The sequence below is a fragment of the Corvus cornix genome, chromosome 3 (assembly GCF_000738735.6).
Source record: "Corvus cornix cornix isolate S_Up_H32 chromosome 3, ASM73873v5, whole genome shotgun sequence".
In the NCBI taxonomy this organism is placed as follows: Eukaryota; Metazoa; Chordata; class Aves; order Passeriformes; family Corvidae; genus Corvus; species Corvus cornix.
In genome coordinates this window covers 31,912,978-31,937,604 of record NC_047056.1, presented here as the reverse complement: position 1 = coordinate 31,937,604, position 24,627 = coordinate 31,912,978, and the positions used below count along the sequence as shown (strand labels likewise).

The following is a 24,627-nucleotide window of genomic DNA, read 5'->3' as shown; positions in this document are numbered from 1 at the left end:
CTGTGGGGAGCTGGAGCCCCGCCCTGCTGGGGCACTGCTGGGGCAGGGAATGACATCCCTCGTAGCTGACATGGGCTTCTGGAACGTGGGCTGGCAGTAGGAGCCGTGGGGTCTGGCTGGGAGCTGTAATGTTCTGTTATGTTCCCTGAAGCTGTTGAACTCAGATTCTAGAAAATTCAGTGTTTGTATTCTTTGCCACAAGTGACTGTGTTGCTAATATTGAGCAGGCAGTGTGTCTTACAACAGTACTGCCCTGAAATACAGTCTTGGAGTGTTTAGCCAGAGTTGTTCTCCAGGAAGGGAGTACCAAGGACCTCAAGAGCAGCTGTGTTATTCAGGCTAAACATCTGGCCAGCCTTGTATCCTGTCTCTGATGGGACCCTGGCAAAGCAGACCCAGTCATGTAATTTCCAGTTCCTGGAGTTGGCATCTTTTGTCTTTACTAGCTTCCAGGGCTTTTCTCCATGAAGAAAACCCAAAGATACCCACTTTAAAACCTATGTAAGCTTCTATCACCTATGAGTCTCATAGCATGGGACTTTGCAGCTTAACAATGCCTTGAATACCCTTTTTTGTTTGTTCATTTCAAGCTTGCCAACATAATTAATTTAATGCCCTCTGGTGTTTTTATTGGAAGAGACAGTGAATAACTGTTTCATAGTCATCTTTTCCATGCTGCTTATGAATTTATAGTTCTGTCACATTCCTCTGTTAGTCGTGTCTTTTTCCAAGCTGAAGATTACCAGTTTATTTAATCTTTCTTTATATAGAAACATTCTAGACTCTGATTATCCTTTTAACCTTTTTCTATACCTCTTCCAGATTTTCTGTGATTTTTGAAATGAGTGAACCAGAACTTCGTGACTTTGAGGTTCTGTGCCCACAAATGTATAAAAATTCACAATATGAAGAAATTTTCTTTGGTGTCCTGCTTCCTTTCTAGTAAATTCAGCTTGCCTCTTTCAACTCCAGAAACTAAGCTGATGTTTCCATACATTTACATGCTAAATCTGTCATCATGTTCATAGATGGCTATAGTTTAAAAATAATTTTGAGGCAAATAAAGTCAGAAATGTCATGTGCATTTTTCTGCACTATTAGTAGCATGGAGTGTTTTGATATTGGACTGGTATTTTGGAATTAGCTGTCACAGTTGCATAGGTTTTATTGTGTTATTATAGATGGAGTAAGTCATGATAGCCCTAAGAGCTGTGGTCATGGACTTGGACATGCTGAAACTATTGGAAGTTTCCAGGTGTTTATTGAAAATGACAATCTAAAATGGTAGATGGAAATTGCTTATGCTACTCCTCCTGTTTTGGCACCCTCCTGTATTCTCAGGGGACTTTGATGCTGTTTTCTGACACTTCTGACAGCAGTCAAAAGATTTTTGTAGAACATACTGAAGTCTTCCTGGCTATTTGAGTGAAGGTGTTGAGGCATGCTACAAAGTCTCAATGCATCTTTATTCTCCTGTGCAAAGATATCTTTTCAGAGATGAGACAGGGAACTTGCTGAAATTGAGGGAGAATCAGTGAGTGATAGTAAAAAGATAGTAATATTGCCGAAGAAATAGCAAAATATACTGTGATTCTTACATGAAAAGATTGAGATTTTTTCCTTTGGATGTGCCAGGCACTTATGAAAGTATACCTTCTGAAGGTATATTTATAAAGGTAAACCAGACACAAATAAATGGGGGGAAATAGATAAAAGAAATTTGAGCTTAGCTTCTTTATAGAAGAATTCTTTGAATATCAGATGCACCATGACAGGAATTTTTTCTTCATTGTGCTCTGTGCTCCAACATCAAGACCATGGAGAGTGAGCACAGTTACAGTAGTTTCGGTGATAGTGCTGAAGCCCTCATCCTGGGCATCCTTGGGGATACAAGCATGGGGCTTTAGGTCTTTTGGTGGATTTGCCTGCAAGTCAATATATAATTTTCAGGGAAATTCAGCAACAAATACCAGGAATATTTTTGTAGTATTCATCTTTTCACTTTTCTAATAGTAGTACTTTAAATTACTTGTCTTAACCACTGTAGTTAGTGAGCTCCAACTTCTGTCTTTTCTTTTTTCCTTTGTCCCATAGACCTGCCTCATTCTAGTCCATAGAACATTGTTCTATCAGAGAGGCTGAAAAGGATGGTTTGGAACCTGTAATATCACATAAGGGAACCATGTTCTTGATAATTCTGGCTGTGTACCTTGGAGAAATAAATAATAAAGATTTTCAATTGTTTTTCTTAGCAGCCCTGGCTGTTACAGACAGCCCACTACCTCCCATCTCAGTTTTAATCACCTTGTGCAATAAGCCAAGATTACTATTCAGAAAGATGGCCTTAAACGACTTCTACTACCTCATTATCCTAAACTGCCTGTGGAATGCCATCATCCTAGTGGACATTAATTCACTTTGATGGCTTTTTGGTGTTGCCCTATAGATGTTCCAGATTTTTAAATAATGATAGGGCAGGGCTGTTCTCTTCCCCATCTTACCACAGCAGAGTGGCTCAGTTTGTCTACACATTAGGTACCCTCCTTGAAGTAGCCCTGTGAGTTTTGTGGAAGCCCAGTGTAGAGGAGACAGGGCTTGCTTTTCAAGAAGGGTGCCATCCAAATCATTAGTTACATTTTTAAACAACTGTTGGACCACGTGCTGTGTTCTGTCCTGTGCTTAACTACGGTAAAGAAGGTGATTGCAATCTTTTTCAGAGTGTTTGTTGTTTTTCTTTTCTCCTTTTCTCTTTTCTCTTCTCTTCTCTTCTCTTCTCTTCTCTTCTCTTCTCTTCTTTTCTTTTCCTTTTTCTTTTTCTTTTTCTTTTCCTTTTTCTTTTTCTTTTTCTTTTTCTTTTTCTTTTTCTTTTTCTTTTTCTTTTTCTTTTTCTTTTTTTGTTTTTAACCTTCAGATAGTTTCTCTTCTCTCTCAAAAGTGTAGATCTTCATTTCAGTCAGGAGGATTGCCCGGCTGCTTTCTTTCAGCTTGTGATTCTTCAGAGTCTAACAGAGAACAGAGTACTGGAAAATTCTTGCATCAAGCCAAAAAACCTGAGATGCTTTTGGTCAAATAATCATTTACAGTCTCTGAGCCCATTCTTACATAGCAAAGAGATAAATTGCCAATCTTGCCATCTACAAAGCAATTTGCACAGCTACAATACATCAGAAAGGGAATATATTAATTTCTGCAGATACAGCAAATAGTTGCAATGTCCTTGGAGGGATCTCTGGATAAGCACGAGCATATTTATTGAATTTATAAATTGCTAGGTAATTTTCTTTAGTTTGAATTATTGTAGCTTTGATGGAAACTAATTACTTTCCCCCCTCATGTTTAATAAAAAAGTTTATATGCTTCTCAAGCAGAACTGCTAAGCTTTATAATAAGTTTTTGCAAACTACCTCAGTTTATTATTAATATGTAGTTGAGATAGCAAGCTTAGTTAGCTTCCAGTATACCCATTGGTTTTTTTAATACAAGAATTGAGCTGAAAACCATGCAAGAAGCAGATATACCAGAATGACATGTATTAAAATGTTTTCATCTTTACTAAATAACTTTATAGATGTTTCAGCCATGAAGGAGCTAAGAACAACAAGGGCCAAGTTCTGTTCATGTTTGTATTAGCACAAATTTTGAAGAAAGTCTATGGACTTTGTAAGGTTATTATAGCAGTACGTATATGATAGAACACAGTTGAAAACAGAAAAGGAAGTTACTGTAACACTTTATCGTTCAGGTTGTTCACTTTTTCTCAGTAAAGAGCTCAGCAGCTGAGTGCAAAGCTAATGTTTAGAAAGAAATAGAGCCTTGCAATCCTAGCAGACAAAGGGAGTTGTTTTGCCATTTGGTTTTTCTCCAAGGGGTGCAAAATCATCATAAGAAAAACAAATTCTAGAACTTTTGCATGCTGTGGAAATGTCCCTAAAGAATATAGAGAAGAATAGGACAAAGAAAATTATAAACATATTAAAGTCTTAGCAGCAACGGAAAATGAAACTGCAATCTATTCTTGGTAATATGTCATAGGGTAATATGTAATAGGGTAGTATCTAAATATTCCATGAAATGCCAGATGCTTTGAAGCATCAATTAAATTTTGATCAAGGCTTTTGTATTCAAAGTATGAATCAGGCTGGTGACATTACACCATATCTAATAGTGTTTCTTTATATATTTAATGTAATCTCAAAATGGGATCAAGTGGTTTGTCTAGCAGAGAACCATGATAAACAGAAGTACTTGAGCTATGAGTGTTCTACCTGCCTGTAAGATATGAACGTGGCAAAATTAATATAGTAGATTATAGCCACCGTTTTATGTCCTTAGCAAAATCTGAATTTGAGCTCAGTGGCAAGTTTTGGCTTGGGCATATATCTAATTATGCCTTTAGGGCCATAGGGAACTGGAGTTTCCATAGACAGATAGAATAGACAGGAGAAAAGGCAAAGTATTTAAGCAATGAATTGCATATTACCCCTGAAAAGGTTGTTTAGAATGAATGACTTTTATGTGATCATAGTCTGCATTTTAATGCCCCCTGAAAACGAAGGGCTACAGTTTTATGATTTGAAGGAAATTTATCACATTTTTATTCAAAGTGTATTTCTGGCTTTTGCAATATAAATCCATCTGTATTCTTTCTGAAGGTTTAGCTAAGCCTTGTTCCTTTTAAAGACAGTGGCAAAATTGTTATTATACACAGAGGCTTTTTCAAAGCCAATAGTAAATTCAATACAAAAGAAAGGTGGGTAGCCAAGAAAGGCAGGAGCTGATGGGAAGTCTGTCATCATTACAAAAATGGGGAACGTGAGAAATGTCATAGATCATGGCTCACACTGTGACTTAAATCTGCCTTGGGAGTGTGCTAGCATGCATGGTGGCTATTCAGTGGGTGAACATAGCCTTTCAGAGCAATCCTCTCCCCAGTGACTCCTTACTGAATGTAACAAGTGTGCTGAGCTTACTGCAAAGCAAGTGTCATTTTTAGTGATATAGTATCTTGGTGTGTTTGTGGACATTTCTGTCTCTAATGCATGCGCACGCACGTCTTTAGCTCAAAGTTGCTACAAAATTTTGTCCTTTGCTGTATATTTAGAATACATATTCCAAGCATCTCTGCTGTGTGTTTGGAAAGATTGGTTGTAGTGAGGTCTGTGCATCTTCCCCATATCTCTCCACTTACAAGGAAAGGGAACTTTGACCCTAGGTCATTAAGTTCTCGCTGTGAAATATGTTAGGATGTAGTCTGGACAGCACTGATAACTAAAAAATTATGGTAGGTGATCTGTAGCTGACACACTGAACTGTATTAAATATTACTGTTCATTGCAATTGCGATTTTGTGATTAAAAATAGTTGTGGGTTTCTATTGTGGCTCTTGATTTCTAGCTATCTGTTGATTTGCATGGCTACCAGTAGTTCATGCAGTGCATGCCATTCAACAAAATGAAACTTTTTTCCAGTTTATGGGGCAATGCTTTCTGTGTAACTGTTCTTGTGAAAATCTCTTAATAGATTAATATGAGAATAAATTCCTGTAATTAAAAACTAATCTCTACACAGACATGAATATAGAGTATCAATCAACTGATAGTATGAGCAGATGCTTGGCCTCTCATACAGCTTCTGCAGTAAGTCTGTTTTGTCTTGTTGAAATGTTGTATATTATCTCAGGAAAAAGTAAGAATAGTTTGTTTTGAATGTGCTGTGGAAGAAGCACATACCTAGTGTGTCTATACCACTGAACATTTAATTAATTTTCTTTATAAATAGCTAGGAAACTGAGAAAAGCAAGCCTGTTGCCATTAGAGTTACATTTCCTATACAGAGGGAATCTGCATGTGAAGAATTGTGGGAATCACTGTTGTCTCAACAAATGTGTACAGAGACACAGGGTGACACAGAGTAATCTGGAAATGTTATCAATTTATACTGAGTTTGCTGTTTTTGAGGAGTAGAGTATCTATGTGCATTGCTTAAAATTATACTTGTTAAAATATTATACATTCAGAAAACAAATATGTACCCAATTTTAATTGAATTTTATAGGTTATTATACCAGAATACGCAGTAAACACTGTATTGGTTTTTATTCATATGGAATATATTTAGGCCTTAAGCAACACACGCAAAAAATATTAGGACTAAGCTTGTTTTTGTAAGTACAATGTGCATGTGTTACGCAGCTACTGCTTTCAGGAGATAATTTAAAATGCAAATTAATATGACTGTGTAAATCTGCGTATCTCAAATTACTTCCAAAATGCTAGCAATTAGTTAGCATTTTGCTGCTTTCTGAGAAATGAGGAAACTTTCATATTTTGAGACCTCTTGGAACATTATTTTATGAACATTTCTGACAGTGTGGGAAAATATATGTGGATGTCTGTGTAAATTTTATAGAACTTAACAAAATGGCTGCTTTTTTGAGTGAGAGCTTCTACTAAATTGTTGCTACTTCTAGACTGGGAATGAGACTGTCAGCCTAAGACTGAGATTTCACAGATAAATCTCTCTACCTTTCTCTAGAAGCTTTGCTGTGTTAGGGCCTGATACTGTGTTGAAAACTTAAGCTGCACTTTATTTTTCAATTTAGAAAGTGCTTGTAAGGTACTGTAAGACAAACCTGTGCCCATAGCAATTTTCATCAATTGATAGCCTGCCATAAGAGGCTTTTATTCCAAATAAGCTGGTTTCTTTTCCTCCTAAGAAAGTATTCCCAAAGAAGTTTGCTGTCAGAAAAGAAAGGGAGTGGAAAAATCCCCAGCACCAGAAAAATATTGGACTTCAGAGTAGGATGAAAGGTGATAATGCTTAGTGGCACTGTTTGGCATGCAGTCAGTCTTTCCTGGAACTTTGTCTGGTACATAAGCATCTCTGTTGGTGAGGTGCAATACACCTCCTCTGCTGTCAGGAACATTGAAACTTCTCTGAGGCATGTGTGCCACCACCATGTCAAGTTGCTCTGTGGCTGTTTTGTATTTAAGGTTTGTCTTCATCTCTCCCACTATTTTTACTTTTTTAGGGTTGTCTGCTACAGAACTGAGAATAAGAAGACAGAATTTCACTGTACTTTCATTCCATGTTTCATTTTGCAGAATGATTAAAATTCCAAGTTGGCAATCATTAAAAAATATGTAATGATTGCCTACTTTGAAACAATAATAAAACTAGACACACACTCAGGTAGGCCAGAACATTTTATGGTTTTAATGGAAACAACCATGTCCCTAGATAGATATTTTAATTCATTTTTTTTAACCAGTCATATATGTTGGTTATCATATTTAATCTCTAAGATAGTTTTCCTATTGAACTGAGACTTTTGTGGTCAAGGCTGCGCATGTAAATATGTATATTCCTGTGCATTCATAGTTTTCCTTCTGAATAACTTAAACTAAACTTCTGAATGACTTAAACATTATGTAATATAAAGGAGGAGGTCTTCAAGACATTTTCAAGTCAGGTGTCATGATATTTGAAGGTGGGTTGAGGGAAAGAGAATCTCTGCCACCTGGTAATGGGAAATGTTTTACATAATGGGGCTCTGTTTTATCTGTTTTTTTAACTACTTGGATGCAAAAACCATTGAAGGAAGAAAATATAGGAAGCCAAGTTAACATGTCTGCCCACTCAGTTATGATGTTGATAGATTGTCCTTATATATCTTGTTGTGGAGATTATTATTTTTAAAAACGATTTTATTTATCCAATAAACAGACTAAGAAAATAAAAATAAATATTTTGACTAGATAATAGAACAATAGGCAATGAGCCCAATTCAGTAGAATACTACAGTAATATATTAAACAAAGAAAAGAGTAGGACAAAGCCTTTTCCACAAAGGTAGCAAATGAGAAAACAAGGCTGTAAAATACAACCTGACAAAATGCTGTAAATCAGGACACCTTGATATCTCAACATACCAGAAGGAGTCTGACCTTATTAATATGGAGATAAGGCAGCACAGGAAGGGCAAACAGCAGGGAGTGTTGCTTCTGGTGGAAGAGGTATCTGGTAATTCCAGTGAGAGGTGAAAAGTTAATCAGAGTACAGTAGTTTTCACTCTGCTGCTGCAGGAACCTGGTTGCAGCTCTCTCTAGAAAAATAATCTCTCTGACCCTTCAAAACTAGATCCTGCTGGTGCTGATTTTTTTGTTCTCCCCTCAAGATATCCATTATCTTCTGCTGGTTCTGAAAGCTGGTGTCCTTGTTGTGCAACTTTTGTCTGCTCCGTATGAAGGCAGAAATGTGTAAGATGGCAGAATAGAGTGGGGGCTTGTTAGTTGGAGTGAGACCATGACAGTGATTAATTATTTTTTGCTGTTTGGTGAAGCAGGGAAGGGGGAAAGGATGAATATCGTTGGAATAGTGAAAAAAGAAAACATCCAGGGACAATTTGCTTTGCCCGGTTAACTTGATTCTCGTACCTTTATCTCCTCCACCCATAATGGTATGTGTCAACTTCACTAGGAGTAGAAAAAATGCTTCTACAACTATGAGGAACTCTGAGAACACTGGAACAGATCTCACACGGAAAGAGACTGTGGTAGAGGGAAGTAGAAGATGGAGGTCTTAAAGGTCTGCTGCTGTTTGTTTCTTGTCTTTATTTCTCTTGGTGCTCTTTTTTGTTTGCTTTCTTGTTGTATATTTGTGTGTGCTTATAAATGTATTGTCTTTGTAAATATTCAAATATTTGTTCATTTGTTGTGATTCAGGGAAGCTGAAGTCAGTATGGCAGTCCCATCTTTACTCATAATATTACATATTTTTCAGCCGGTAAAGGAATTTTCAATCAAGTAGAGTTACTTAAAATATAGACGTGTGAACACTGTCATTTAATACAAATACAGAATTCTGTAGAATAAAAACCATGGTTCCTAAATTACCTCCTGAGTCTGCCATAGGAAAGAAAGCATAGATCGGATACACTTAATCACTATAATTAACTAGTTTACCTTTATATCTCTGATTAGCTGCAGATCAAAACCTCTGTTTTCCTTTATCTCTCTTTACAGTAGAATATAATTCCTATTGTGAATGTCACATTGGTTGTGCTCTCTTTGACAATGGAATTAACTTCTTGGCCGAATGGCAAATCTTTTAGTTCAACATGTACTCACAGTGTACTTAAAAATTCAGAATGAGCTAAAATTAAATGCTTCCCACATGAGATAATTTCTTTTCCTGAACTTGTGTTAATTTATAGTAGAGTTAATAAAACTTTTCTCTAAGTGTATCTTGTCAGAATGAGTGAAAGCAAACTTTAAAAAAAAAAAAATTGAAATATTCTTAATTTGCTTTTTACACTTTATGAAACTGGAAATTTGTGATTTATCTAACAAAATGAGTTAGTCCCTCCAGGTTCAGTTGCACCACTTGCCTTTGATTATAGAATTATTGCTTTGTTGGAACTTAATGTAATGATGCTGTAGTTGATGGTAGGGTAGATACATTCTTAGCCTGTTCCAATCACAGGATTAAATGCTAAAATCTAATTTTAAAACTTTAACGTAAAGTATTTTGCCTCATTAATTTGGAAAAGAAGACACATACTCCAGGTAGTGATGAATTTCTAATTCTACAGAACTTCACTTGAGCTCAGATTTGTGTCTCACAGCCTCCCTGATGGAGTCTATGTGCCAGCAGCCACAATTTTTTTTTTTTATCTTTTATTTGGTCTTGTCTCATTTTGAAAGTATCTTAGCAAAACAAAAGCTGTGTGCATGAAGCTTGAGCTGATTGTACATATGATCATTTAATGTGTCAAAAATGACATATGCAAACTGTGAATAAAATTTCTTCATTCCTTTAAAATTTCACTTGGTTTCTCTTAATTAGCAGCACTATTATATAAAACACTTTTTTGAAAGAAAGTGACTTTTGTAATTGAAGCTGTGCTGTCAGCAAGTCTTAGGTTACTTAGGTTACTACAATTTTTTTCTAGAGTTACTAATGTACTAAAATAAATTATAGTTACTTTTAAGCATAACAGAGGCATTGCCATTTGTAAATTGGAGTATTGTAATGTAATATAATGGTAATGTAAATTAGTGTAAATCAGTGTACTCATCTGTATAGAGTCTGGTCTGCCTTCATGCTGCTACTTCGCACTGCCTATTGCTAATTTGTCCTTGTGGTTTAGAGACAGATTTATGTTGGATGTTGGTGGTCATTATTACATGTCAGTTTGTGTGTATAAATATACGTATTTAGGAATGAATATATATATATATACACACAGACACACAGAGACAAATTGGTAACTGTCCTGGAACCAGAATCTACATTACAAATGCTCTCTGATTTCAGGAAACATGGCACACGTATGGGTAAGACACACAGAGATGTGTCAGTGGTTTTTGGGTGTCTCCGTGATACGGAGTGATCTGTCACAGACATGCTTTCACTGATATTGTTAGGTTTACTGTATTTTCTTTTAAAAAATTCTTAGCACATAAAAATTTATTTATCGTGTGCTCACAAAATAGCTGCCCAACATTTTGCTGATCGCCTTTGTCAGAGTCTGAAACTCTTTGATGTTTCAGTGGTAAATACCATAGTTTGCCAGAGCACGCCCTGTCCTGTCCTCTGTTCCCAAGTGCTTCCTATCCTGTATTCAGCCTATTAAAATGTACTGAATATCTGGATGTTGCCATCTAAACAGATTGTCTTTATACTGGAACATGCTTTAATAGCATGACATGGTTGTTACTAAAATTTTGAGCATTTATATCTGTTTCATATTGCTCCTTTAGGAGCCTTACCTGAAAAGCTAAAGCTGTCTTAGTCACTGCAGTTCTGCCTAGTTTGGTGCAGAATTATGCTGCCAGAACAACATGTATTAGACTGATCCAGAGGAATTGGGATGAAATCACTCTGGAGTCATTGTAGCCAATGGAAACTTCTGCATTCCAGCTCATTTTTGTATTCAAAAGTGACCAAATGAAAATGAAAGCTGAACTAAAACCTGAAATAAAAGCATGGCTTCAAGTACTTTAAATGTAGGATGTCCTCCCTTTCCTGGTGAGACATTTAAAATTAGTCTGAAATATCTAAGAGAAAAAGTTTTGAGCATGTTTAATCAGCAACTAAGAAAAAAATACAATTTCCCCCTTCTTTTTAATTTAAAGCATTCAATTTCATTTTAGTAGGAATGTAATTTAGATTGAAAGTTGAACATGTACAATAAACAGTTCATTCCAGAAGCGATTTAAGAAATTCATGAGTCAGGATTAGTAGAAAAATGTGATTTTGATGAATGCAAGCAAAGTATGGAAAAGAGAGTAGTGCCATAGACTATTTCTTTCCCCTGTTTATTTTGAAAACAAGAGAATTGCTGGCTAGAGACAGATGCAGTATGGCAAGTTACTGCAACTCCTTGCTTTGTGTCCATGGAAGATTCTCATTTTTAGAGATTCTGATATTTCAGTCTAGTTTTTCATTAGGATTTAAGAGTGTCAGCATCAAAATTAAACTAGGTGTTGAGAGAAGCAGGACATGTAGCCTATAGGCCAGTCTTTTTATCATCTGCTATATCCCCCCCACCAGCTGTCCTCTGATGATTATAATTGATTTTAAATGGACTGTTCTGCAATATATTAATGGTTTGCATCTTGATGTATTTATCAATTTAATTCTTTCTCAAAATGCTGCCTTATGGGATCCAGCTCTTGATAGGAAATAATAGACCAAATCTTTGTTTGCTCTGTGATTAGTTGCTGGGTTTCGCCTGGTTTCTCAAGAGTTCAGTTTTTAATTATATTTGTGAACTAAAGTTGTACATAGAAGGTCTCTTATCTGTACATAAAAGATCTAATACATAAAATTAGGTACAGCATTTGTATACCTGTTTGTAACACAATTTTTGCTTTTTTTTTGTTTGGTTTTGTCTTGGTGAAGTAAGGGCTGTAATGCTAGCTGCAGTAAGAGTCCTCTCTTAGAGGGTCCAGGTTTAAAGATGCACAAAGATATATTGGAATATAGAAATCCTATTTACAGGTTTTTTTCATACTGATGAAGTATTAATAGTCTTCTGAATTGGCTGTTCAGGCCAGGTTGAGATTGTTCAATAGCTTTTTTCTTTCTTTTTCTCTTTGTAGGAGGCATTAGATTTGAGTAGAATGTTATTTTTAGGGTGGACAATGGCTTTTTTTGACATTGCCAAATAATAATACTGCCTTACATTATGCTGAAGCCTGAGTCGATATACCATGATGAGAACTCAGGGCCCAATTTCGGGAAAACGGCACATGAACACTTAAATATAGTCAGGCTTTTCATCCCTTCTCTTATGCCAGTTGTGGTCAACAAATTGCATCAGAGGTTAGCTGGTTATGTGCTGGAAACCCTTTTTTGTTACAGACCTCATGTTCTGAATGTTAATATCCTTCTGCAGTATAGCACCCTGTTTGGAGGAGGTCCAGATAAGTAACCTCTAAAGCCTTGGATTTCTTCCAAAGTAGTTTATGGGTTTTCTATTTATAGCCATGTGCCGGTCCATGTGTTATGTGCCTGAGCTGTTGGATCAAACGTTTGTTCAGAGAGCAGTGAAGCCAACACAGCTGCTTCTCTGGGTGTGTGCTCAGGGCCCACAACTCCCCCATGGCAGTGATTCCTCCACCCCTGTCTCCAGGAGGCTGCATGCTACTGAGCCCTGGGTGTGGTGGACCGTCTTTCCCTTGGTAGAGGCACTTACTTGTGTCTTTCTCAGCCAAATCTACCTGCATATGGATCTTGTAAAATGTCTGAGATAATTAGATTGATATAAATCTTTCTTTCAAATACAGATTCAAAAGAAACTGGCCAGCCAGGGAGATTGCTGGACAGTGTGTCTTCTTGTTTGCTTGGAAAACATATTAAAGGATGTGTTGGTTGGAGAATTAATTGGTGGTTCTCTTGTTTCAGTGGCAACCGTAGGCCTAAATATTTACTGTTGATTTTGCTTTAAAGTGTCTGCATGCAGTCTTGAAAGGTGAACAAAATATGCCAGCTTGAAGTAGAGGTTAAGGATTATTTTTGCCTTGCATGCAGTTCAGGCATTATAGCAGGATGTAGAAGTCTAAGTCAACGCAATGTGGCATGATGTGACATGACCAGATTGTTCTCTGCTATAAATTTTGGTTCCTTCTGTGGAAAAATTAAACTATTTAAGAATGTAGAAAATGCATTCTGCAGCTCGGACTCACGGCGTCTCCAGGCCTGTACTGTGTGCCTACCAGTGGGCAATGGCATGTTTCCCATCATCTCTAGTAGAGGGCACATCCCAGCCTGTTTTCTCTAGCGTCTTATGAGGACGTATTTTTGCAGGCTTTGTCTAAACTCTTTTTAAACCTCCTGCTGCTGTTTGCTTTCATAGCCTCCTGTGGCAACAAATTCCAGATGCTTAATATCATCTTCATAAAAAGTACTTTATCTTTTTGAAGCTTGACTCCTGGAAGTTTCAATAAACATCCACTATTTCTCTTATTGTGATGCTTGATGAATAATTCTGCCTTCACTATACCTGATGCTCATGTGTAGATATTGTACCCCTTGGTCATAGTTCTTCTACTCTCCAAACTATGGACTCCTACCCTTTTTTTGTCTGTCTTCCTCTGAAGCATCTGTTTCAGCCTCTTAATAATTTTGGTAATTCTTTTTTCTAGTGGTTTCTCAGTTCCTGTATATGGACAACTGATTGGTCCTACCTGCTTGTAGCTCTTTTATCTTCCTTTATGGAAATTTAACCTATTTTTGTTGACATACTCCCTAAAGAGTCAAGAACATTTTTAAATTTTAATCTAGTTTTCCAGCATGCTTTCAATTCGTACTGCTTTGGTTTTGATTGAAAACGTAATAAGCACTCTTCATTTCTACTCCATAATTTGGATTGTTAGTGGAGACATGAACAAAAACAGATACACAGCAGATTCCTCTGAGTCTTTTCTAAAATGTCCTCCCATTTTTCAATGAGCTTGATATTTCAACCAGCTTTACACCTCTCCTGTAACAGTTGCTGTGGTTTGTAAGAAAGTTTTTATTAAAGGTGAGAGTATATGTTATTTTCAGCTCTCCAGCAGAATAATAGGGCTTGTGACTAGGAAAGCTAGAAATCAAAATTGATTGATGTGACTTCTGCATGACAAAGCTTCATACTTTCTAGATATCTACATATTTTCTAGAGACTGAAGCGAAAATAACTAGCTTATTGTTTCCCAACTTCTACTGTCTGCTCACCATTTTTTCTTGCATATGGGTAACACTTTTGCTTTTTCCAGTCTTCTGATACTTCACTCAGACTTGTGAGTTTTCAGAGATGAGTCCCAAAGGTTCTCTGTTAGTTTCAGCCACTACCTTAAATATCCAAGGATAAAGCTAACTAGGTCCAGCCAATTTTAAAATATTTAATTTCCCTTCACACTCTTGAATCTGTTCCTTCCTATTATTTTTAAGAGGATTTTAACTGTTGATTGGCATTAATCATACTAGCTGGGAGATCCAAGGCTACATTGAAGGTTATTAGTGTACTCAGATTCCAGATTAAGGAGAAATAGTATTTATAGCAATGTTTTTCTCTAATAAACACACATGACGATTTTAAGAACCAAGGGTAATCCAGGAATGATTGCTAATTCTTGAAGTCCAGTTCCTTGTTCTCTTTGGCAGGTGTATTGTAGCATGCCATAGAACCTGACTCACAAACAGCTCTGTAAGGGCTGTGAACAGTTATGAGTGTTGCAGACAAGCGCTTTTGTTGTCACTTTTGTGTTCACGTGTGTTGCGGGAAGGAGCAGATTATGATATGTGAAAACCTGCCTCTTAGAGCCTCAGCAGTTCTGACAAGTAGATATAAATTCTGTATTAGCATGGTGTATAAGTATTGCCTTCTTTAGTCTTTAAATAGGTATAAAAAAATGAAGCACAGGTTCAAAGCCATGACATGTTTTGTTGTTATGGAGTCAGTTTTCTCTGTAGATACAGCATTGCAATTTCATGGCTCCTGTTTTGGGAGAGGACATTCTTGTACTGCATTGGAGGAAGAATAAATTCCTGATTAAAATCTCAGCCTCACAGAAATGCCTGTTGTTTGTGAAGAAACTGAAAGCTTTAGGAGCCAGTAAAGTGTTCATAACAGCTTTTGAGCAATGTGAGTGCAGTAACAATGGAGGCCTTTTTCTTGCTCTCATTCTCAATTCTGCATGGGTATCACAGGCTCTGATAACCTTAATTGACATAGACTATCCTTTTTCTTAATAATGAACAAGCAGGTCCTTCCCAGATTAAACTTTAGTCTGAATTGTACTGTACTGCATACCCATTGTGCAGATTTTGCTTTTCTTCTCACTCTCTCCCTAGAGGTATAACAGCATGAAAAATCGCCATGCTTTGTTTTAGTAAATGCAGCATTTTGGTGGATTTATTTTAACTTAGGTATTGTTTAAGCTAGTTGAGCCAGGTGAAAGGAACATGTTTTACTCTTGGTATTTTTGATAGTCCTTGTTCCTGCAGGAGTTTCTTTCCCAATCTTCCATAAGCTCTGAACAAATCTTTCTCTCATGCAACAGAATTTCTGGGCTTGCACATCAGTACAGTCAAGCTAGTAGGTGGTCTGGCCCTGGGCCTCTTAGCATCTGTAGCAGCCTTTAAATATGTAAAAGAAAGAATGAAATGCTCTGTTTGCTGTTTTCCATGAGTACAGGAAGGAAAAAAAGAGTTGTTGCAGCATAAGAGACTTAAGTTAGGTGTCAGTCAGGGGCTTAGATATGCGATGTGGTTGCCTGAAAACACTACAGGATCTCTTTCAACTGTGGATTTTTGGGGACAGGTTAAACAAATAACTGTCAGAATTAATAATCGTACAAATAACTATGTATATGGACAGATGGACTGCATAAGTTTTAGAGATCCCTCACGACCCTGTATTGTGTAATTAAGGGTTGAAGACTGAAAGTTTGAACGCTGATGAATGCATTTACTGGAGCAAAAAGAAGCATAGGTCTGATAAGCTCAGAGGGATCCCAGTTGCCAAGGGGATGTGCCATGAGACAGCATCAAACAAAAAGTCTGCCCAAGCCCCCCGACACAGGGGTCTGAAGAGCAGCCTAGCAGGTTCCTTCTAGTCTGTCGGTGGTGTGAGCTCTTCGATTTTGGATTCTTTCTTGAAGGCTGCTATTACTTGCACATACACACAGACAGAGGCATTCATAGATGGTATAATAGACCAGGGATATGGTCTGTCCTAATCTGTTTTAATTAGGAAAAGATTATTTGAAAATTGTCAGCATTATGGCAAAGTGTGTGAAAATAAGGACTTATTACTGTTGTGAAAAGGTAGGCTCAGAAGACTTGTTTGATATAAGTAGCTATTTTTTATTCTTTCTTTTCTAGAATAAATATTAATGTAAGCAATTTCCAAACATTAATTTATATGTAATATATAGAATTAAAAGCAATGAAAAACCCACCACTCAGCAGGAGTAAGTTCAACATCAACTGTGAAACTTCTTTAAATCCTCCTTATTCTCTTTAATTTTTTTTGCTGGTCTTTACTTGACCCTTCAGACCTGTGGCTAAAAATTTAGAGTTAAGAGAATCACAAACTTGGAACTTTTGCTTTATTTTATTTACTATTTTGTATTATCCTTAGTTCAAATAAAAACTGCTGTAGTCACAGGGGGGTTTTGAATGTTGATTTAAAAGGTTCCCTATGCTCTTTGTTATCATACTGTTAAGCTGGTACTTAAGAAAAAGTGAAATAATTAATCCATTATAGTTGTCAAAGACAACTGCATAATACAAAGGAGCTCTGAAAATAAGAGCAGTAAAATAGGTTTGTGTGGTTCTGTCTTTATTTTAGTGCTTGTAGAATAGCAGTGGTCTTACTAATGGTAGTGAGTTGGTACTGCTTACAGGGAGCAGCAGTCACTCCAACTGCAGAGTTTGATGAGCTGTATACATGAAAGAACAGGGATTTAAACTTCATACGATTTTCAGCTACAAAGCAGAAGTCAAGAAACCTTGAATATGTTCCCCAAAACTATGTGGAATGGAAATTAATGCTAGATTAGGAGGATCCATTCAGAATTATTTTGACTTCCCCTTTCCATATTGCTTTAACATGAGCACCTAGAAATTGCTACCATAAAATTTCCTGGTATTGAACTTAAAGCATCTGTTGCAGCTACCTTTTTTCCCCGACACCCTCTCCTCCTTGTGATACCATATTATTGTTGGTACACTGTAGATTTTACATGGATTTGGCCTTCAAGCTTTAAGAATGTTAAGAGGTTTCTAGAGGTGTGTTATGACTTACAACACTGTGGCCCACCTTTTAGTGAAGCATCTCCTGCTGTCTCCGCGTGTAGTGGCCCAGCATCAAAGGCTGATGTGGTTCCTGCTGGTCCAGTGATCCCACTACTCTGTGTAGTTGTTGTGCAGCTTGCATGGCCACGTAACAAGAAGATGGGAGTTATTCCCTGGAGCAGTAGTATGAAGTTTTTCACACCATGTGGCAGCTAGGATGCTTGTGCTACAAATTTATCCAGAGTAACTCAGAGCTAGTCCCAGTGTGTAGAATGGCTGCAGTTAGCCTGATTTGGGAGGAAAAAGAGCCCTATTGTTGTGAGCCCTGCTGGGTCACATCCACTGCTCTTAGGGACTAGAAAACGAGCCCAGGCTCTTTTTGGTTTGCTGGTTAGGGGAGCAGCTTTGCTATCTTGCTGCCGTGGTGATACATTCAGTGCATGGAGGAACCTGCATCAAACAGTTTCTGTGAATACACTTGCAGTACTGCAAAAAAACTGCATGAGACAAGGGTCATCTTAACAGGAGTCTGAAGCGGCCTGATGAGGAGAAGGCATAGAGCAATGTCCCAGACCTGAATACCTACTTTTCTCTGGCACTTTTTAGTTTTTCTTCCCAACAGTATGAGGCAGTGAGACAGTGTTTAACAATTTTCTCTTAAGTCCCAATGTGCAGCCTTAGTTCTGGACACCCAGGTGCAGTAGTTTACAACTCTTTTCAAAAGTTGCCATGATTCTACCTAGCAGCAGAAAAAAAACTTCCCACATTTTATTTATTTCCTAAGTAGGCTTTTTTATGGCTGAGGAACATTTTCTTATGCTGCTTTCTTGTAAGATTTTAGTTAATATATTAGAAATACAGATTTAAACATATATTTGAAATGTATAAAAGTGTCTAATGTGCATTATATTTAAAATATGCATATAACCTCAGCCACACATTCAGTGTTACTGTTAGATAAAAGGATACATTTTTCACTAAATTTCAGATGAGTTTTCTCCTGTTTGTCTGAAGAAGACATTTGCTGTGTTTTGGATTTTCTCAGACTGAAATAAAAATCTTTATATCTGATTTGTTCTGAAATGAAACATGAGCATGTTTCTCCTGAGAAGTGCACTAGCTGGGAAGTTTTAGAGGTTTTTTTATTTAAAAAGAAGTTAGACTTTTTCTTTATGTGTAAGGGAAAATGTTCTTATTACTCTGAAACTTACAGCCTCTTAAACAAAATGTCAGAAACAATGGAAATTCTATGAAATTGGTTATCAGCTGCAAGCATGATGTTGTTTCCTTTCCCTTACACTTTCCATGCTTTCCTGTGCACTTCCCCCCTTTCCCATTCCTTTATGAGGCTTTTTCCTCTATGTGACATTTTAATTACAGGGCAGTAATGAAAATTAAGAAAATAACTGTGGAAACAGACATTAGACATTGATATTTTTATGTGTGTGGTCTTGTTTAAATTTACTTCAGTAGAAAAATGCACAGTATATTTGTTGAACATTTGGCTTCAGAATAGAATATCCTTTCTGTAAATTGCATGTCAAGAGACTGCTTTAGGAGATTTCACATTTATCTAGGGCGCTACCAGGTGCATCTGATTTATTACTGCAAGATTTCATAACGTAGTGCTATGCCATGTTTTAATATTTAATCGGAGATGTGGAGGGCATTACCGATCATACTGAGCAACAGCCTCCTGTTGTTTCCTTGAATCCTATCTATCATCTGTGAAATTGTTTTCATCATATTATAAATACTGTGGGGCAAGGACTAGCCAAAGTGTCTGAGTGGCTGTGACAGTCATACTGACAATGTCAGGTACTTTTTGTAGCAAAAAAAGAAACTTTGCTCTTTTTGCAATGACATTTTATTTCAGCCAAACACAATGAAACTTCTAAGTGCCATCCCAAATGTGTACTTTACCTGCAAGGCACAATCAGAAAATACGTCGTTAATGTAGGAGTCATTATTTTAATGCATAATGCTTTCCTTCTGGTACAAACAGAAAGCAGTTTAAATTATGAATATTATTTGTGACATGAATTATTTAACAGTGTCTGAGACATTTAAAATACATCTCAAGGTGATACATGAAGGACAGTTTTGAGAGTGTTTTCATCCTGAGGTGTGTTTCATGTTGACAGCTATGGCAGTATGGTCTTCAAAGAAATTTAGATCTTATGTAAAAGTTTTAGTCTCAAGTAGTTGACTAGAATGTGCTCATGCCATTAAAACTTTTTTAATCTTAATCTCTTTCAGTCCCAGCAAAGATGCATTGTGATCTTTGCACTGGTATGCTGCTTTGCAATTCTGGTTGCACTGATATTTTCGGCAGTGGATATTATGGGAGAAGATGAGGATGGACTCTCAGAAAAGAACTGTCAAAATAACTGTCGGTAAGAGGTAACAAACAAAACTTCTCTTTTGGGGTGGAAAGGAACATATGTGTGTTATATAAGGGCATGAAGTAATTGCCATAGTCCTGTGGTATTGGGAAGAGCAACTAACAGAGGAAGAAATGATTTCTCATTTTGAATTTCTGGTTTGGGAGGTTAGTTTAACAAAATAAAGGACACTTCTTCAAGTTATTTTAGGTGGTATGTTTTGAGCAAGACCTTGGAGTTAGATCAGTTATTTTGTAAGCCTGAACCAAAGTCCATTAAGTTTCAGTGATTAACTACTGAGGTGGATCACCTAGTTCCCAATTCTTTGTCTCATCAAGAGCACTTCTTTCTCCAGAAAGGTCACTGATGCCTCTTGACCTAAGATTGCTGTCTCTTCTGTGTAGAGGAAGCTTTTCTATTTCCTGTTTGTTGCATTTCCCTTATAAACACAGTGGCTTACCTATGAACTGTGAAGGAAATTGGTGATATGATCAGAGAGACGAGTGTTGACAGTGTTGAATTAAGATTTGCCTCAGACACCTGCCATGGTTGTGTATATCTTTTTACTTTTGGTTCTTAAAACAGAACTGATTTAAGTAGGTGATTCATTTTTTGGGCCTTTCATTTCCAGACTGAATCTCATTTTGCTGCTACTCACTGTCAGCTTTCTCTGTGAATCTGTTCATTAGTGATCACCAATGCTTTTCCTGGGTCATACTGTCCCAGATCCTCTTCTGTCCACCAAGCTGACTTAAAAATCATTTGTAGACTTCCTTCCCAGTTGTATTCTGTTTGGGTTCTTTCAAGACTTTAACGTTTATACAGAGCACCCTCGCTAATCCACTTTGAGAAAAAAACAGTCATTATTAAATAACTTCTCAGAAATCCATTCTAATCTGATCATGGAATTGCTGGAGTGGGAGGGGGCCTCTGGGCATCCTCCAGTCCGTGACTCCGCTCAGAACAGTCAGCTACAGCAGATTGCTCAGGCATGTGCACACTCATGCTCTGTGTAGCTCCAAGGATGGACTCCACAGCCTTTCTGGGCACCCTGTTCCATTGTTTGTGCAGAATCTACTGAGCTACCAATGACTAGGTGTACAGTGGGTAGGAGGTAATTGACATTTGCATTTTAGAATACTTTAATGAAAGATTAATGTTTCTTTGAGCCTTCGGTACTCATTTCTGCTATTCTTTGTTCATTTTGTGTGACAACTCTTTTGGGACAGTGCCTTTTTATGCTGCACCTGTCACCCTGCAGACAGCATTAATTCAGAATCCAGAAAATGTGATTATGGTTTTTCAATTGTAATGGGTTTTTATATTATTTTTTGCATGCTACTTAATAAAAAAAAAAGAAACGACCCAAAACCAAGAGGATTCTTTAAGTCTGTATCTCCTTTCAGATGGAATATACTTGCAGCATCAGGTAGCTTTGTCCTGAAACCAACTGTCCTTCTGGCACTTTTTCCCAGAATTGTTTTTAGGTTTAGTTTTGTTCACTTTGTTTTACGCCTACAGGTCTGGGCAACCTTCTGATATCTTCTCTGAATTTTCTAGAGTTCAACCAGCTTTCCTTTCCCCATCAACGTCTTAGGTGTCTTTCACTGTGAGATGTTGCCTTCCAAAATTTTTGAAGATACTGCATGTGGCACCTCTACACCCACTGTCTCCATGTGTGAATCTTTGACAGAACTAGGTCAGATGAGGGGAAGGTCTTTCTGCTCATTGGCTTTAATGTGCTGCTAACAACTTCAACACACTTGGAAACTACTGCACCATGTTTCCTATTAGTTGTATTAACTAATGGTTCCCATTTTGTTCTGGGTAGCTGTGCCTAGCCAAGGAAGGACTTCACCTTCTTCACTTTGTATTCTTCAAAGGGAAGAAAAGATGGAGTAGAAATGATACACAGTGCTATGAAAAACAGGGATATTATTTTTTCTATGTGAGAGATTAATTTCTTCTGTCTTTTTGTATGGGTTACAGCAATCTGCCCCTCCGAAGAATATTTGCCTTTGCTCAGTGTTTTTTGTTGGTTCACATGTGTCAGTCTTGTCCCCTCCTGGATTGTGTTAGAGGAGCCTGAGACTAAATTCAGCACTCTGACTTTAAACATAAGAGTCAATTAAACTGCTCTGCGTTTACAGGGATAAAAGTGAACTCAGACCCCAGCTCTATTTTAAGGTGCCTTTCACAGAGTGATTCAAGTGCGTGATCTAGCTACTAATGCCTGAACCAGAAGGCACATAAATGCTGTGTGTAAAAACTGCCTTAACCAGTTCTAATAACAGTATCCAAGTGCTGGCAGCTCCTACCTGCTAACATTGAGTCCTTCCCTACACAATGAACCCAGGGTCCTTTATGTGTTAAATAAATTGCAGACTCAACTGAAGTGTCACAAATCAATTGCTGCCAATGGCATGTATTTAGTACTTGGGCTAAGCGCTTTTAATAAGTAAGACAAGAGTTATTGAATTCTTACATTTCTGCTGTGTGAGTACTTTCACTGACATTCAGAAGGAGGGGCTTAAATTTGCAGGATGTGCTGAGACAGAATGGTAACAGATGATCCTTTTTTTTTTTTTTTTGAAGTATTTGTCAAATGTAAGTTTGTATGTATGAGCATAGAATTCTTTTTTTGATTTTAACTGATTTTGTAAAGAATGTTGATGGGAAGGGATGCTGTTGATTTGAGAACTTTGCTGATGGTTTGTTAATGGCCCTTTTCTTTGGAAAATTTAATTTCTGTGTTTTTATTTTAAAGGAAAATACACCTGAAATAGAACTGTGGTCTAGAAAAGTTCTCTGGCTAGAAAGTTTTGGAGCTTGTGTCAAAAAATAGGATTTTTAAGAGAGAGAAAGAGAACGTAAGAGGAAGACATTTTTAGAGTCTAGAGCTTTTTGTAGCCTGAGAGAGGAATCTTTGAGGTATGTTGCAAATGGTGTTTTCCAGTAAAGCTTACATCTCTGTTGTTGTGATTGGATTTTTCAGGAACACAAATGCAGCTTTTCTGATCTGCTTGTTGTAATTCAACATGAGGTTCCTCTTCTATAAACCATTCCCTAAACTCTTATTATGTGGGGCATACTTACTGCATGTGTTCCCAAAATGACCTTACTCTTTATTGATGTATTCATTTCTCTTGAGGGTTTTGTAACAAAAATAAGTCAGGAGTGGAAAATCAGGCTTTTTTGCATATTTTCTTCTGATTGCTGGAGGGATTGATGGTACCCATCCTATTAAAAGGAATGGCAACTGATTGAAATTTAAGGAATAAAAAAGTAGCAATGACTGTGAAAAGTTCAGGCTTTGCAGTTTGTGCTTGGTATGTGCTGGAAATAATTCTCTTGAGACATCCACAATAATGTTGTTAGGCAGCCCTGATGGATGACACTTGTTAGGAGGATATGCTTAGCAGTCTGGGAATTTTGCCTGTCTTGCTGTGGGTCCATTAGACACTGAATCTATAAAATTAGATTATTGTAATTTGAAAATAGTACTTTTTAATGGCTGATCTATTGTGAATAAATCTTGGCTAGCCTCTGATATAACGTCAGTTAAGACTTACTTGACTTTTTTGGAATTGACTGATAAACTCTAAAAATGGCAATCTGGGAAACAGAAGAAATTACAGTTATTAAGAGATTGTCTGCTATCCAAACTATTGGAACCAAGGTCGTTTGATTTATTAACAGTAAGTTGAGCTGTTCAAGGCTCAACTTGAGCCTCTTCTCCTGCTTGTTGGTGCTGATAGTCATGCTAGGGTTCCTACAGAGTTTGCACATGCCCGCAATTATCCTTGTCTCACTGGCTTTTCCAATATCTGTTGAAGCAGTGGTAGCAGCTGGCATAGTGCCTGCCTCTGGCTGTGGGTTTGGCCCTATCTCTTTAGAGAGACTGCAGAACAAGGTGGAAAGGAAAGCAATGGTAGCTACTTTCCATGCTTCCCAAGCTAAAACTAAAACTGTTGTCATGATAATTTTTTTCAATATTGCCTTTCTCTGATAGTAAGTGGAAGGATTTTCTTGCTTTCTGTTTGTGTGCGTTTTCAAGGCAGATTCTGTCTTGCATTCTATTCCAGTGATGCTGTTTTGGTCATTTCTCTTCTCCTCAGAGTCATACATAATAAAGGCACTTGTTCTTTTGTGTTTGGATTTGCATTGGAGGAATTTGCTGTTCTATATGACAGGAGTAGCAAAGCCTGTTTAGTTCACTTCTTGATTATAGGGAGGCTTTGACCACTTCTGCTCTAAAACAAGTAGGTGATGATACCTGAGCAGTGTTTGTGATTGCTTTAGATATTGTTTGGATTGTTTTGGATAAGGGTTTGTATCCTGGAGAGGAGCTGAATCTTCCTGTTGACATGCAAAGCTTTAGAATTCAACAGTACCCTGCAACACTGAGTTTCAGAGATTAAATCTGGTTGTATACAATAATTATTTATATTGAACAATTATTGTGTGTTGCATGCACTGCTTTCAATTTCATTAGATGGTTATTCTCCAGTTGTGAAAAAGGGCCCGCAATTGATTTTTTCTGTTGTTTTATAAATCTTTCTTTCAACTACTCTGCTATTTAACCATGTAGGGTTTTGCAGCCCTGTTAAATAAGCATACTGCAGCACATGCTTACATTCATTTACCTTGGAAGTGCTTTGCCCCTGGCTTATTGTGGAGGAGATTTTCTCTGTGATGCGTGGGTTCTGAACATAGCAAGGTTTATATTGACTGGTTTCTATTTAATAAACAAACTTTGACAAGCATAATAGTTAAATGTCTAAACAGAACAAGATGCTCAGATTTTGAAAACAAGCCTGTTAAAGAGCAACTGAAGATTTCTATTTACAAAATAACTATTCCACTTGGCATAAAAATGCTTTCTGTCAACATGATGGACTAGAGGATCAAGTCTACCTCAGTCAGTTTGCAGACAGCACCAGTTTGAGCGGAG

The 24,627-nt window shown here is 37.2% G+C and overlaps 1 protein-coding gene across 3 annotated transcripts in view; it reads left to right on the top strand.

The window, feature by feature from the left end:
• PLD5 (phospholipase D family member 5) overlaps nt 1-24,627 on the top strand; it is a 183,561-nt gene that overhangs the window by 54,191 nt on the left and 104,743 nt on the right. For 2 of the 3 annotated variants that reach the window (XM_010391776.4, XM_010391778.4), the window contains exon 2: nt 19,549-19,685. In XM_010391776.4, coding sequence (XP_010390078.1) covers nt 19,549-19,685 — 137 coding nt within the window. Of the gene's footprint in view, nt 1-19,546; nt 19,693-24,627 lie in introns of those variants that run through there. The other variant, XM_019281332.3, reaches the window with a different exon arrangement.